This window comes from Gadus chalcogrammus, chromosome 22, assembly GCF_026213295.1.
Source record: "Gadus chalcogrammus isolate NIFS_2021 chromosome 22, NIFS_Gcha_1.0, whole genome shotgun sequence".
In the NCBI taxonomy this organism is placed as follows: domain Eukaryota; kingdom Metazoa; phylum Chordata; class Actinopteri; order Gadiformes; family Gadidae; genus Gadus; species Gadus chalcogrammus.
Window position 1 is genome coordinate 12,267,524 of NC_079433.1, and position 17,606 is coordinate 12,285,129.

Sequence of the window (17,606 nt, forward strand, 5' to 3'; positions counted from 1 at the left end):
CCACTTCCCCTTGCAGCCATCTTCCATTTAATATCCGTTAATACATTCATTTCATTTTTTTGGTATTATTTTGCATTTTTGCAGAGGTGATAAAAGAATGAAGAATGGGGGGAAAGAAATGATGAAATGAAACGAAAGCGGGAATAAAACAAAGTAGGTTTCTGCGAAAGAAGAGGAACAAAAAAAAAACAGATAGAGGGAACAAGATGGAAACCGGGGAGTGTTCCCTGCTTCTTTCTGCTTCCTCTGCGTGTTCAATCCGCCGTGGGGAGCCACTCGGGTGTGACAGTGGGCTCATAACAGCCGCCATGTCCGTAAATCCCACAGGCACAACCCCCCCACACCCACACTTATTTTTCTCTTTTCTCCCTTTACCTGACCCCTGGAAGCACTCCTCTCCCTTTAATGTCCCCTACAGGAGGAAAAAAAGAATAATCCTTTTATCTATTTGTCCCTTTATTTATATCTTAATGGATTAAATCGCGTCATAAACTTTTACGGCCTTACTTAGTCTGCGTCTGGACAGAGCAAAAGATGGCTTGAGAAAAAAAGAAAACTGATATATGGCTTTTTCTCCCTCTCCCTCTGACCTCCTGCAGCCCCACCAGTGCTTTACCCCCCACACTTTTCAAATCAACTCGCTATTAATGAGCTCAAATGATGATGATGTCAAAATGATAATACCGGTGGAGTCATTTTTTATTTTTGCTCTGCAACATGTAGCCTCTATACTGCTCACACGGCGTCATCGCTGTGTCTTTTAACTGCGGGGATATTAGCCATGCAGCTAGCATTCGCCGTGTTGTCGTTAATCAGAGCGAAGATTAGATGGAAAAATAATAAGGTCATGCCAAGATGAATCACTGACGGTTCTTTCAAAAATGGAAATTAAAAATATAAAAGCCTCACAGGCCTGCGGTTTGGAATTCAGATCGGGATTTCCTGTTAAGTAAGTGAGAACTTAAGTAAGTGGGACAGAGACAAAAAAGTAAGTAATACTTTCGATTTGCTTTTAAACAGGAGCACATTCTATGAAGTGTCATACATTCATTCCTGTTATAATACACCCGATCACACACAGCGCCTTCTGTGCATTAGACTGCGGTTGTCTAGCTAGCTCAACAGCTCTGAAATCTATAAATGGCTCCGCCTCTTCTATCTCTCTGTCTCTGTCTCGCTCGGTCTCTCTCTCCCTCCCTGACACACACACACACGCACACACACACAGACAAAGACAGATTCTCCACATTGTCTCAGTGCAGGGCTGACCCATCCATCGCCAGCCAGATTGAAAAGTGCTAAAACGGTGACAGGTATGAATTTATGCGCACCCCACAGGACCTTAGGGCCCATTATCACGAGGCATCACCTTGATCGACCCCTTCCTGGCAGTGCACGGCCAAACAAAAAACCCTTCTTTGTTGTGTCGGTTGTGGACCCGGGGATGACCGTGGAGCTCGTGTCACTACGGTTCGGCGCTAGTGGGCAGAGGGTGTCCTTGCTTTAATGCTTTAATGCAATCTGCCCCGATTGCAATGGGAGGCACTGAGGCAAGCAACGTTGAATTCCAGGGCAAACCACAAATAGTAGTCAGCGACTGCATACACACTTCCAACATGTAGAGGGACACACGGCACATAGATTCAACCAATCTAAAGAAGACACAGCAGGGTTAAGTGGCGATTGGTCTCTCTCTCTCTCTAGGGCGGTCAACGGACAAAACCGTGAAACTGGTTAAGCCCGGCTGCCCCGTGTGCACACAGCAACGGCCAAGGTCAAACGGGTCACTTTGCTGTGGCTGTAAATCCGCTATTTAAGCCGGCGACGCCACCACACCTGATTCAATGTTGCTTTTTTCTTCTTCTTTTTAGTGGTGTACCAGAGCTGTTAAGTGCCATCAGAGGTACTGGGGCGACTCACATGCACGCGTGCATGCACACACACACGGACACAGACACACACGCACACCCACACCTCTAGGCTATGTAGGGGAGCATCTACTCCAGGCTCAGCCTCGCTGCCTGTCCATGCCGTTGATACCATCTCCTTTACGGGGGCGGTGGGATCTATAGGGGGGGGGGAGTAACTGTGAGGGGACCCAGGGGATGGAGGTGGATGTGCTCCTGGGTCTTAAGGGAGATTTATCTCCCAAAGGGAAAAGGGGCCCACGGATGAGTGGACTTGACGGTAAGGAATTCATGGAAAATAGAGAGAGGTAGCAAACACACGGGGGCCGACACACAGTCAAGCACACACACACATGCGCCATGGCCCAAGTGGTGGGGCAATATTTCCAGCTCATGTAATGATTTTTAAATACGGACCTGTTGCCCGAAGGACGGAATTAATTGCCAAAAAGTGGCTGGTGATGCTGATCTGCTCCGACAAAGGGAGTGCAAAGCAAAGCAGGGGAGCGGGAGAGGGGGAGAGGGGGAGAGGGGGAGAGAGAAAGAGAGAGAGAGAGAGAGAGAGAGAGAGAGAGAGAGAGAGAGAGAGAGAGAGAGAGACAGACAGAGTTAAAAGAGCGAGCGGGCGAGCTAGAGAGAGAGAGATTAAAATAATAAATAATAACGTGTGGTAGTGAGAGAAAGAAAGACGGACCGAGTTAACAGAGCGAGAGAGCGAGCAAGCTAGAGCGAGAGAGAGAGCCCTGTCACTAGCCAGTGTTGTCTTGTAAGTGTGACCTAGCAGCAAGGGCAGGACTGTCTGTCAATCGCTAATTAGAATAATGCATCCAATTGTCTGACCTTTTGTTGCCTGAAGAATCATTACAACTGGAAGGGCCCGGCTGTCACTTGTCATTCAGCCTCTTCTCCGTACTCACATACACACACACAAACACACAGACAGACGCACACAAAATATGCCACTATGATGCTTGGAGGCTGGCTAAATAAACCTATACTCCTATAAAAAGCGAATTGAGTGTCCGCTTGTCCTCCTGTTTGTGTGTGTGTATGCATTTGTGTGTGTGTGTGTGTGTAATGTGTGCATGCGTGCGTGCGGTGTGTGCGCTTGTGTTTTCTTTTTTGTGTTTCAATTTTATCTTTCAAGTGTATCATGTCTCATCAAACTGTATTTTATGGCAGTTACATATCTGTTACGACACACACAAACACAGACGGACACAAACACACATACACAGACAAGCAGAGTGACCAACAGTATCTGATATGTTGCATGCTTGCGCGGGTGTCCAGTACATTATTATTTATTTCATACCATGTCATCACCCTGACAATTACCAACCCAACTCCACCAGCCCCCACCCCCCCACCCCCCGCTAGCCCTCCCCCCTCTCCATACATACACAAAACAAGAATAATGCATAAACATCGGCCGTTGACACATACATGACACACAAACACAACAGAGTATGGGCGCACACCATTGAAGTGGATGTTTGTGTGGGTGTTTGCTTCAAGCACATTTGGAGTAAGAGGAGTGTGAGAACCTTGATCAGCCCCCGAATCAATAAGCAAAAATAAACAACAAACACTGAATAACTGAATAAAACAAAACGCAGCTCTAGATGGCTTGAGGGCGGAGTGTTGGAAACTTGTTTTCATGTAAATGAACGGCTATGTTTTTGTTTTAGACCATCCATGTCTATTTATTTTGTGTGATGTGTGTGTGTGTGTGTGCGTGCGTGCGTGCGTTAGTGCGTGCGCGCGAGCGTGTGTGTGCGTGGTAGGTGTGTGTGTGTGCAAGCGCTTGCAAACAAGTGGACAGAATAAGGCAGTGGGTCGGCCTGTGTGCGTACGTATACGTGTAAAGAATTAGACAGCCGACAGTGTGTGTTCATGCGTCTGTGTGCTCGCCTACATAAACGTGTGCGTGTACGTTGACGCAAGAGTGAGCTTATGTACATAGGTGGTTCTACCTATCTGAGTACACCCTCTATTAGGATAAATGGCTCTGTCCATCATGTGGCGCTGTGCCTGGCAAACAGATTCCCCGCTCTTGTCAGGCCAGATGAACACAAATGAGTTCCCCAGGGGGGGAGGCGTCAGGCCCCCATAGTGAGCCACTGACACTTATCATGAAGGACACCTCCAGGGCAGGTGAGGCGGGGCGCGGTGACAAGCCAACCAGCCAAGTTAGGGAAGCGCTGCACCATTTATATAGCACTGTTCGCCGTCTCATCCAAACACGGGTAGACATGGGTGCGTGCCGGTGTGTGTGTGTGTGTGCGCTCATATGAGCATGCAATGTACATGCAGACCGAGACGTTCATAGGCGCACGCACACACATACAAACACACAAACACACAGCACGTAAACACAAGTGAGTTGATTTGCCCGTCTCCGAATTTAACATGTAAATTGGTGTGTGCTTTCATGTGCATGTGTGGATGTGCATGTGCATGTGTGCTTCCTGTCTAAACCCAACGCAGGTACAAACGCAGAAATTAATGCATGCGGCGGACGTAGACACAGCCATGCGAACGCACACACATGCTCATGTAGACACACACAAAATCTACCTCTGTCCGGTAACAATTTTCGCAACAATCCTTAAACCGTTCTCGAATACCCCTCGGACAGAATGCAAATTATGATATTTTCTTGATAGTGTGCTGTGAGACACATTTACATAATGCTACTATATCTGTCATAATTTTAGTTGCTCGCTATGAATAATCTTCCTCCATCTGTCTTTGTGTGTGTGTGTGTGTCTTTGTGTGTCTGTGTGTCTGTGTGTCTGTGTGTGTGTGTGTGTGTGTGTGTGTGTGTGTGTGTGTGTGTGTGTGTGTGTGTGTGCCTGCGTGTGTGTGTGACGAAACAATCAACCCAGTCTTGAAATGGATGTTACCTGAGCACAGCACATGTACACAATAGCCAAGCGACCAATAAAAAAGAGCGTGTCATCACGATACCCGTATTCAGTATAGATTTGCTGGCAAAGTGACAGCAACCATCCCCCTTAACTGCATGCGCACACACCTACACACACACACACACACACACACACACAATCGCTGTACCGTACCGCCACCGTAATTATACTGCTACCGTAAATAACAATCATGGATTGGCATGTCACATCATTGGTCAGGCAGGCACACCCACACACACACCCACACCCACACACACACACACACACCTTCACGCATCGCTGCATGCAAACAGCCATAGGTAGTCATGTGTAGGGGTCAGGCGGTGCGAGTGATCATAGTTAGCAACTACTGGGAGCTCAGGTGGCCAGTTGTTTCCCACATGGCATAGCCTTGCACGCTGATTGGATTAAATCGAGTTATATAATGACACAGACACACACATATACACACATACACAGACGGACGCGCACATGCTGACATCTGTTCGGAGAGGGAAAAACTATTATGTGTTTTCAACCTTGTAGAAAGTCAAGAGTGGCTGCTATAGGATAAAGGATGCGACACACAAACATCGGAAATGAATTATAATTATTTGGCCGAAAAGCTTGAAAGAAACGTAATATATTTTCAGCCAAGGGCGTATGATTCACTGCTGCCGGAAAGAGAAAGTCTGCCGTTGGGCACGAGTCGATTCATCGCTGACCACGCGGCTAACTGTTGTGTGTTGTCTTGCAATTTACGCTTACCCGGCCGGCTTTACCGGGAAATCCTGCCCGTCAAAGCCGTCACAAAGAAAACGTCAATGAAAAGCTTAACTAGGATACTAGGACGTAACTAGCATACAAACGCGCTCCTGCCCTCACACACATGCATGCGCTCTCTCAAGCCTACACACACAAGCCGACACATGATCATACACTCAACACCCACATTTGCTCACACCCAGACAATGCAGACACTGTATACGTGGCGGACGTCAGGCATGAAAGCCATCATTCTCCATGGAGACCCCATCGCAGGGCACTGGCCACAGGTGCAGCATGAAGCACCTGACTAGTTTCTGCAGTTAATCGATCACAGGAACCCACTGGAGCCAGAGATGGAAGGCAGTGAGCCAGAGTGAGAGAGAGGGCCAAAGAGAGAGAGAGAGAGGAAGAGCGAGAGAGAGAGAGAGAGAGAGAGGGAGAGAGTGTGCCTGTGTATGTTCATGTGTGTGCATGTGTTTTAATTGTCTTGCGCATGGGTATGCATGTTTGCTCGAGTGTGTGATGGCGTAATACATCTCTATAAGCTGTAGTCATTGCTATTAAATTGTTTATGTGAGCACTCAGGGATTATATGATCCATAAGACATATAGGCTGCTCTCCGTATCTACCATCCTCCTTCTATCCACACCCAGCAAACATTCTCTCCCTCTCCCTGCCTCGCTCCCTTCCTCCCCCTCCCTCCTCCCTCCCCCTGATGGTAAGGCAAAAGCGGTGTCTCTGGAGGTTAGCTAATTTGGCCCACTGGTGCCTTAACCATGTCTTTCTTACTCCACTTCATCCTCCCCCCGCTCCTGTTCTCACTGACTCCATTTTACTCAGAAAGAAAAACACCCGCCAGAAGCATCAATCTACCCTGACCTATGACCCCTGGTCTCTCTCTCTCTCCTCTCCCCTCTCCCCCCTCCCCCCCCCCCCCAACCAACCATCCACCAAGATTTAATCCTTGCAGACTGTCATGTTGAAATCCCTTGGGGTCTAGGAAGGGGAGCAAGGGAATCAATACAACGAAAACTAAGCAATGCTCTCCCTATTATGTCTAAACGTGTGTGTGTGTGTGTGTGTGTGTGTGTGTGTGTGTGTGTGTGTGTGTGTGTGTGTGTGTGTGTGTGTGTGTGTGTGTGTGTGTGTGTGTGTGTGTGTGTGTGTGTGTGTGTGTGTGTGTGTGTGTGTGTGTGTGTGTGGGAAGGTGAGAGTTACTTCAAGAATATATAGGGATCCCTGACAGATTATCATTTTCCTTGCAGGAACTACAATACCCTGTAGGTGTCTATTGCAGAGCAGGGACACTATATACAATATGTGATTTTGAATGGAGCGGAACACTTCAGCGTTATGTGACAAAATGGATAGGTTTAGGTTGCCTCTGGCGTCCATATAGAAACCAAGACAATCAATATGTGTATGTTGATGCAACAGGTATAACCATAAGTACACTGGGGGTTGTGTGTGTGTGTGTGGGGGGGGGGGGGGGGGGTTAAAGTAGAGTATAAAGAGCCTCAGTGCTGAGCACAGCCACGAAGAGAGGCAAGGCTTGTGAACCAGAATACTAATCCAGTTGTCACAGTGTGCTCACACACACTCCGACACCCACACACACAAACCCACACCCACACACACACACACACACACACATGCGAGTGTGTGTGTGTGTGTGGGTGCTTGTGTATGCGTGTGTGTGTCACAAAAGTGCCATTTTTCGTTGCCTCTTTTGGCGGGTTAGTCAAGGGAAATCACTGGGTATTGTAACATAGCAAAGCATGTAATTACTGCACGGCATCCACAGTGGCACGCCGCACTCCTCCTGTGAATGTGTTTTTGAGTGGGCTTGGTATTTACTGTTTTCATCGGGGGCCTGCCCACCACAGTGCCGCCCTGCCTCTCGACACCCTGATCCATAAAGTTGGTCACACATGTTCCCAACCAAGCCAACCCAGCGCAAACTCCCACGCACACACACATACGTGTCATCATGCAGACAGAGGGAAGGAAACGCACAGTCAATCATACATGCCCTCTGTTCGCAGGTCTCTCATTATTAGAGTGTTGATGTTAGTGTGTGTTTGTGTGCGTGTGTGTGTCTGTCTGTGTCTGTATAAGCGAGAGGGGGAAGAGATTGCTGGAGAAGTGTATGGAGGACTGTTAGATCTGAAGAGGAGAGTGTGAGATGAAGGAAAGAGGGGGGAGGGGGAAAGAGAGAGAGAGAGAGAAAGATGTCTCACTGCCAAAGTATTGTCCCAAGGGCTCTAGCAAAATCCTATTCTCCCTCTCTAGATCTCTCTCCCTCCCTCTCTCCCTGCTTTCCTCTTCCTCCCCCTAACCATCACTTATTTCAGTCCTTCATACCCTCTATCCCTGACTAATGATTATTCCCAGTGAGCCTTGCGGAGGTGACCGTCTGTGTATGTGTGTATGTGTGTGTGTGTGTGTATGGGTATGTGTGTGTGTGCTGTGTGTTTGTGTGTTTGCGTGCGTGTGTGTGTGTGTGTATGAACGTGTATGTGCGTGTGTGTGTGTCATCAGGCTGTGGAGGACTGGAACTCTGCCTAGAACATAGAGCTGAAAATTAGCTGAGGATCCCTAGCTTTCCTGATACACAATTTAAGTTTCAATATACATCAATGTATTTGTACATTATTTTGAATAATAATTTCAACCTGGGTCACAGAAAAGGCAATTTCAGATCTCTAAGATCTTTACAAAGATAAAAAAATATATATATATATTTTTGATTAAAATATATAAAAACAAATCATGTTTCACTCTTTAATAAATGGATGTAGATATTATCTCAATTGCTTGCAGTTCTTAAAGATAAAGTATCATCATTCCTATATAGCAGGGGGTTGAAGCTCGCCACGGGAAACCACTGTGGAGCACACGTCACGCCTATAGGCCCACAAATAGCAGGCACAAAGTTCTCCGTTTTGAGAAACGATTCATAATGCCAAAATGACAAAGTAGATTAAAGAGAGGGCCTAAACGACCACAGCCACGTGATGGAAGAGCCAACGGGAGAAGCAGAGGACGGTGGAGAATTTGTTGATGCGTGATTGAGAGCTTTGCTGTGGAGACACGTGGCCTTCATATGAGAGAGAGAGAGAGAGAGAGAGAGAGAGAGAGAGAGAGAGAGAGAGAGAGAGAGAGAGAGAGAGAGAGAGAGAGAGAGAGAGAGAGAGAGAGAGAGAGAGAGAGAGAGAGAGAGAGAGAGAGAGAGAGAGAGAGACTCACGCTCATGCTAATGATGGCGTCTGTCACACCCTGGCTCGTACCTACCGATACGAGCAGCGCAATTTGTTTCTTTGATTAACCGCAGCTTTTTGCCCCAGAGGGCCGAGGGCTGGATAGCTACCGAGCTACAAAGTCGACTCAAGAGCCGTTTGAATGCAACATTCGCTGTAGTTAGCCAGCTAGCTAGCTAGCTTGTGTCCAAAGAAAAACCCGATAACGAAGACCGATAGTGGCAAGAAGGGGTAGGTTGGGAAATGGTGATATCCACAGCGGGTCGGCGGTGCTGTTCTTGGATCCAGAACACAGCTCCGAGCCCCCTCTGCCCCCACCTCAGGCTCTCCATCACCTGGGGGAAGGAGGGCGATAGGAGGACCGCCATCCATCACGGTGACATATTCACCGTGGCAACTCAGTGCTTGTCTCACATCAGCAGCAGAGCCCCTTTCTCCTTTTGCGAAGGCTCCAAACACATTTGTGTGTACATTCAGACACACGCAAGTATGTAGCACACACACACACACTGTTTTGTGCGTACATGTGTGCGTTTTTGTGTGAAATGCAAGCGTTAACACCGGAAGGCATTCTGGGTAACTTGAGACGGAGTCACTTTCTCATTCCACGACTGTTTGTCGTAAGCCGTTGTTAATTGCAGGGGGACACGCGCACCATCCGACTGTTAAAACATGGTTAGGAAATGTACTGCATTTCTAATTAAATGTCTCAGGGTATTTTTTCGTCAAAGTCGTTTTCCCATACCTCTCTGAACAGTGTGTAGCCTGTCAATCAAAGTGTGCCGATACCAGCTCTCGGGTGAAAGCCTAATTAATGTTGAACAAAACACTTTGTGAGCCAAGATTAGATACTCAATAATTAAAATAGTTTTAATAAACAGTTGACAATTTATTTAAACTGCCATCGAGTCCATGACAACCTGCCTGCTTTGGTTTTTCATTAATGCCCTCGGTTGCCTATGGATTTATAGATACCAAGCGTATACCTGCGGGTTTGTGTTTCTGCATGCATGCATAAAAACCAAGAAAAAATAGAGGAAACAGAACGGATAGAATGGGTATGGGTTATTGTTTTTTTTTTACTGTCGATCGTCGGTGACTTAGGGATGGGGTTATGTGTTACTATCTCATCGTGAATGTGACACCTCTAACGAGCGCTACTTTCTCAGCCGCTTGCGATATACAGCCCTGCTGGCTCAGCTCACCCAGAACCATGTCAAATAGAATACTAAAATAATATATCTGAACAGCTGCATTACCACCCACTGCCAGGGACAATGACCACTCTATGGATGCCCGGTCATTGTTTTTTGAAAATATGTTAACGCTCGCTGTCTCTCTGTGTCGCTCTTTCGGACCCATTCTATATTTCTCCTCCCATCTCTCTCTTAAGCTCTCTATGGATCTACAATAGCCTTCTCTCTCGCGCTACGACTCCCCTTCCCTTTAGAATTTGCGTTAAACCTTTATTCAACCAGGTTACTAAGAACTAAGTATTATTTACAATGTGCCTGTCTCTCTGAAGAGAGGACTCTCCCTCTCCCTCTCTCTCCCTCCATCTCTCTCCCTCCCCCCCCCCTCCCTCCCTCCCTCCCTCCCTCCCCACAGACTGTCTGTGTAAATTTGTGGAGCACATGGCGCAGTCCTCCTGGTGCAAACAGTGTGAACCGAGTGCTCCCGGGTCGATAGTGCACTGATCTGTTTGCCTCCGTTATTCATAGATGGTGTTGCATTACACTGCTAGGGTCACCGAGCCATGCGTGTGTGTTTGTGTCCGGTGTACTTGTGTGGTTTTTGTGTGTGCGAGTGGGTCTGGTGTGCAATGAGGTGGTAGATTGGCAGCTTGTTTAAATGTGACGGTGTTTTGCTCTAGGAAGGTTAAAAAGAGCAGAAGCAGGGGCAGTCATAAAGATGGACACGGGCTTATACACACACGCAGGCGTTTCGCACACACACACACATACACACACACACCTCATAAGGTCCTGTATATAGCACTGCTCATCCGAGCACTGCCCTTTCCTGTGGTGAGGGGATTTAACCCAATCTACTGTTCTCCACTCAAAGGCCCCAGACACAAAGCTTTGAGGGGCCTCAAGAGCTTTAAGGAATGCACACTTTCAAAAAATCCACGCACAAGGGAGGACGTCTATGAAACGTACACATATAGCTGCATATGCCAAAACCAAGTGAGGGTCAGTGCTCTTGTTACAGATTGGAAGGCGTTTATCTATGTCTCAGGTCCTCACAAGGATAGGAACACACACACCCAAACCCACACACTGCCGAAATCTGTGTTCAAAGTTCATAGTGTTCATAGCCGCCCTGTAATCATTATCATGAACAATTATTTAAGATCACAGGGAGTTAACATTTGTCTATTGTCTTATCTTTCTTTGTTCTGACAACGTAGAAAGACAAAAAATTTCAAAATGATTAGCTCACCACTCGTGAAAACTTGAAATTAAAATGTGCCGACATTTACCAACTTCATTGTTCACTAGATCGTTTTATTTTGGTCACAAATCTACTTTATACATTTGCGTCACAACGACCCAACCGTCTGATGAAATCATTAACGCAGCACGATATCCAATGTAACAAGAAAACAGCATGTTACTGGTCAAAATACAACAAATAAATACACAATCCACTTTGGGGATACTTTGCAGCTTCCATGAAAGCGCTGTCATTTGATTGGGTCTAGGCTGCATTAACCCCATTGACCCAAAGCCCAAGACGGTAGGCAGATTTGGATTTTGGCTCATATTGTGATGAGCGGTATGACACTCACTCACTAGGTGGTCTGGATCACATCCTGATCCGATTTCATAGTTAGCAATATGGATAGAGATCTAGGCCCACTACGGCAGGCTATGTCATTAAAAACACACCACAGGTCAGCTTTCAACACACATAGCCTGATAAACACACTCCCCCCACCCGATAAGAACACACACATACAGCATGACGCGCGCGCGCGCACACGCACACACACACACACACACACACACACACACACACACACACACACACACACACACTTGTATACAGCAGAAGTTGAGCCACACCTCTCTCTCCCACAGAGGGATACCACTAAAATATACATCTGAAGGCTGGAATTTAGAAAGACATTTGCAAATCTTTTGATGCATGTTTTCATGAGCACCCTTTGAACTGCAGTTTCTAGTTTCTAATTAAAGGGCCAACATCATGTCGGAGACAAAATTCAGAGAAACTGTGTAATTCTCCAGCCTGCACAACAAAGCAAAAACTTTGCAGACCTTGTGCTCCAACAAAATGGAATTACAAATTAGTTCTGCGGAGTGGCAACCAGGAGAAAGAGAATACAAAGAATTTCAAACAGCTGTCGATCATTAATAAGACATACATTTTCGGTGTCATGGTTGCCTCATTTCTCTTGCTGGATGATTTATTTGGTACCTTAAAGCAATCAGCAATAACAAGGTGCAGTGGAAATGCTTATTGTCACAGAAACGGTGTATAATTACTTACACTGTGACAGAAATAAAAAAGTTCTAGCGGAACAAAAGAAAAGCAGCGATCCGACCACGACGCCGAACGAACCGAGAACAAGAGGAGCCTTACCTTGTCTGACGTCCCGGGGCGCTATGGCGATGGCGTCGTTGGAGTGCAGCTCGGTAACGCAGCAGTCCTCGGGCGCCAGCGAGCCGTTGCCGCCGGCCGCGTGCGGCGTCGCCGGTGGCAACGGGACCGCCGGTGGCGCGATGTTGTGGTTGGGACAGATGCAGCCCGTCTGCGTCATGCCGCAGCCGTCCCCGCCGTCGCCGTCGCCGTGGCGACCGCCGCGCAGGCACTCCTCGAACCAGCGGCACAGCACGCCACAGGTGAACTGGCTGGAGTTCTCGTTGTTGATGAGCAGCACCTCCACCAGCCGCAGCTCCAGCGTCTCCTTGGCGAGGGGCGGCGCGTCGGGCGAGGGCCGCCGCGTCAGACACAGCTGCACAAAGTTCTTGTCGAACTGCAGGAAGGCGTGGGGCTCGTCTGCGGCCGGCCGCCCCCCGCAGAGGTCCACCACCTCCTGGTCCTTAGGGGGGTCCGAGTGCAGCCGCAGCGGGCAGCTCTGGTTGGCCAGGTGGTGGTCCAGGGACAGCAGCATGGGGGAGTGTGTCTGGCAGATGGAGGGGTGGCGGGTGAAGCGCAGGTACAGGGAGTACTTGGTGGGGTCAGGGTTCTCCAGGGACCAGGAGCAGCCGGGCAGCCTGGAGGGGAAGAGCTCCCGCAGGGAGAAGGAGCCGTAGAGCACGCCCGCCACCAGGCTGGAGCATGGCGAGGAGATGGCGGCGGGGGAGAGGGGCCCCTCTGCCCCGGCGCTGGGGGAGCCGGCGGCCGCCCCGGAGGTGGCCGCGGCCAGGGCAGAGAGGCGGACGAGGGCTAGGGCGGAGGCGGCAGCCAGGGCCCCGGCCACGGCCAGGAAGGAGGACAGCACAGACAGACACACCCCACCAGCAGTGTTCATCCTATGACATTCAGCCTGCAGGAAGGGAGAGAGGGAGAGAGAGAGGGAGAGAGAGAGAGAGAGAGAGAGAGAGGGGAGAAAGTTGAGTGACAGGCATCATTAGACACATTAAACATCAGGGAATACCATCCACTTCAAAGGCAATACACAAAAACAGTAATTCCAAGAAGGATACAAAAACAAAAAAAAATAAAAGTATTCCCAGTGGAATAACGAAGGTGGGCTATTTAAGATGAGAAGATAAAAGAATGCTGGCAACAGAAACAGCTTCCTGCGGTTTGATTGCTGTTTCGCTTCGGATCATATATGACCTTGTTTATTGTGACCCTCCGTCTGCTGAAGGTCAATCACCAGAGCACAAACTAACATGCACAAATGTAAACATATGTTCACACAGAAAACACATCCCTGCAAGGCTCGATTAAAAGAGCAGATGACACGGTTGTAGAGGGATCCGTCTTTTGGACTGTTTTGCACACAGACAAACACACACACACAGCGAAAACACACAAACTTGTCCTTCACGCCTACCAAACTCAATTTGGCCCGTTAACACAATTGCAACAACCCACCCTCAAGACCAAGCACACGCGATATCGATGCATAATATTACAAACACACAAACATACACACATATACCAGCTACCACTCAGCATCTCCCTACGGGCTATGACAAACCATTACCATCATGGGCACAGCAAGGGTCTGCCAACAGACTGGATATGCTCACACACACACACTCAAAAGTGCAGACCCACCAACACACAAACACACATGCACGTGCTGACCTACACACACACACATGCATACTTACACACACACAAACAAACACACAAAAGAGAGCATTTGATTCGACATTGTTCCAACAATCCCCTATATTATAACCTTTTGATTAAAAGAAAGAAATGGATGTCATTTTTCATGTATTGCTGAGCTTTCCAAAAACCCACACACATGCCTCAAGCACACGCACGTAACACACACACACGACCCTAAGACACACAAGGATCTGCCTCTCTGAAAGATCAGAGTGCCACGCAATGCACGCTATTACCTCCAGCGCACCCACATTAATCAGAGTGGCGGGGACAGCGGCCTCTATGAAACTATGCAGTTGTGTATTTTTTGGAGATAGCCGCAGGTTCATGGACCAGGATCACTTGGCTCGTAATGTTCTGGATCCGGAGGTGGAATGATTCAGGAGGAGAAGAAAAAGGAAATGGTATTCTCCAACCTACTGTGGGGTTTTCCATTACAAGTGAACATGGAGCAGGCATGGTCCAACACGCACAGGTTCCCACAGGCAAGCACACACACACTATTCACTCTTACACACACTCGCAGACACACACACACACACCCTCGCTCTTACACACACACACACACCCTCGCTCTTACACACACACACACCCTCGCTCTTACACACACACACACACACACACACACACACACACACACACACACACACACACACACACACACACACACACACACACACACACACAATCCTGCTCGGTCTTACACACACACACTCCCGCTCGGTCTTACACACACTCACACTTGCTCTTAGACACTCACACACACACACTCAAACTTGCTCTTACACACTCACTCACACTTGCTCTTACACACTCACGCACACTCACACTTGCTCTTGCTCTTACACACTCACGCACACTCACACTTGCTCTTACACACTCACGCACACTCACACTTGCTCTTACACACTCACACTTGTGCACACACCACACGCAGGCGCACACACGCACACGTAGACTCACATTTCATAAATATACACACACATTCTATGTTTTTCTCGCACACACACAGTGATCCCAGCAGCATTGCCCACCCAGGGCTTGTCCTGCTCACTCTATGAGATGCAGAGCCTTTACTGAGAGCCGCAGCAGCAGCAGTGCACCGAACCACCCGCACTTCACGTCAACGCCCAAGCCAAGGACACCTCACACGGTATAGGTGGGCTTAGACATCCAGAATAAGGCAGAAGGTAACTCTGCACAACAAATCAATGGGGCTGTATCTAGAAGGTTAACTTAAAATGTAAGATGCATTTTCTTTGGCTTAAGGGCATGTGTTATATCTGATAGTCTATTTACAAAAATAATACTCAGAGAATCTCCATAAGCATCGAAGAATGCTTGGTGCATAGAAGAACCATCTAGATTGAATTCCTCTCATCTCTAAATGTTATGCAGGCAAAATGAATCTGGTTTATTGGATATGATAAAAACAAATACTACATATTCGTCATTTTGTATGCTATATTTATTCGATTTGAGGTAGCACCAATTGATAAATAGATGGTTCGTCGCGATGCTAACAGATGTTATGAATCACGGCGCCTTTCACGGCCAAATATTTACTGATATGTTTTGTCTGAGCACCTTTTAATCAGCAGCGTCGGCCGCGTCTAGCCGGACGGCGTTGTTTCCTAGGGAGTTGTACATACTGACGTACCCATGTCTATTCCAAAAGCCAATCCTCAGGGTGTTAGGTAGGGGCTGTTGTAAGGCAGGGGCAATGGCATTGGTGTGCACAGCGAAAGAACACAACCGCTTTGTCTCTCAGTTTTCCGATGATTGGGACTTCACCTTAGAATGCACGAATGTGGAAGTGTCCAGTGCCCGGTGTGCATCAAGAGATGTAAGTTAATGGAGGCATATGTTCAGAATCTGACCCCATGGTACTTAGTGGTGCGTCTTATGTAAATCGTTAATGGCCCTCTGCGATGTGCAGAAGGAAGGACTGGCGGCGAGACGATAATAGAAGTCGACGACGAAGATGTGGTGAGGAAGATGATGATGATAATGTATAATTAAAGGCATACATTGTAAAAAAAAAAAAAAAGCTCACAAAGGCTTCAACAGCCTCTAAGGCTTGAAGGGAAAGTGCCCGATATGCCACGATAGGCCGATCAGAATAAGAACACAACAACCACGATAGGGAAGATGACTAGGAGAGAGCTCACAGAATTCTGTACATTTCAGAAAATGTATTGATTGCAGTGTCAAAATACATATGACCAGTGGTTCACCGACCAGTTTGATTTGTGTGTCCACACACTAAAAGGGTTGCCGCTTTTCATCATCATACATGCACGGCCTTACCCGCACTGTAGGCAACGGCAGCCACGGCGAAGCAATAACACAACACACGCTACAACGGCGCACACACAAACAGGCTCAGACATTGCCAAACACGGGGACTATGCGACTTCCATCGCTCGCCAGGCGATGTTTACTTACAGTGAACAGCGGCGAGTAAAAGTGAGACGTAACCATGGCAACAGCGGTCCCCCTGAGCTGTGCTGAACTTTTTTTATATATATATCCTTCCCCTCCTCTTCCTGCTCTCTCTTCTGATGGTTTGTACGTCGTTGATGTTCACAGCTCGACGATGAGTTTCGACTGGGATGCTGGAATGCGCCCAAGAATGTTTATATTTTGTGTTTTACATTGAATGTGTGATGACAAGGGGGTCCTCTTGGCTCTCTCTCTCTCCATCTCTCTCCATCTCTCTCCATCTCCCTCTCTCGACAATTTTGACAAATGTGCAGAGCAGTGGCGGGTTCAGCTAAGCTAATGTAGCATATTGCGGAATACGCTCAAGGACATCACTCTGAATGGCCAAATAAATGGGGGGGAGGGGATTGCGCCTGTGAGTGTGCAATGCGCAGCGTAGAATCAACTCCACCGCCGCCCTCAACCCTGCCATGGGTGACAACAATTATTCCACTCCGTTCCCACTGAGAATCCAAACTTGTCAAGTGAACCCTAGCCGCATCGTCCATTGGAACCAACACATCTTTCTTGTGACTGATATATGAATGCACATTTTTACTTTTTGTCGCCTAACTTAAATATTACAATGATTTTTTCTCTGACCTACTATTGTAATCACTATATGCAAATCAAGCATAAGAGGTATCCATGCATAGGCAAAAGGGATGGAGAATATTAAACGGATGAGGAGAAGTCAAAAGCATTAAGCAAATTGTTTTTGGGACAATGGACAATGAATATGCATAAGCCCGCGGTCGTCAGCCGGGTAGGCCCTAAAGTGCTGTCTTCATGAGCCCGTTCGCTGCCACTTCATTTTGAGGCAGCCACAGCTTTAATGTGGGCAGCCATACATATTTATTAGCTGCCCTGCCTCCTCTTCCTGCCTTCTAACTTGACAACGCCATCATCATGAAGGATAGCAAGAAGTATGTATCCCCCTCGCTGCGCGTCGTCT

At 47.8% G+C, this 17,606-nt stretch overlaps 1 protein-coding gene across 1 annotated transcript in view; it reads right to left on the bottom strand.

Moving 5' to 3' along the window:
* Positions 1-17,606, bottom strand: part of adgrb2 (adhesion G protein-coupled receptor B2) — a 159,246-nt gene that overhangs the window by 115,332 nt on the left and 26,308 nt on the right. Inside the window, exon 2 of the mRNA XM_056583195.1 lies at positions 12,458-13,364. Coding sequence (XP_056439170.1) covers positions 12,458-13,364 — 907 coding nt within the window. The remainder of the gene's footprint in view (positions 1-12,457; positions 13,365-17,606) is intronic.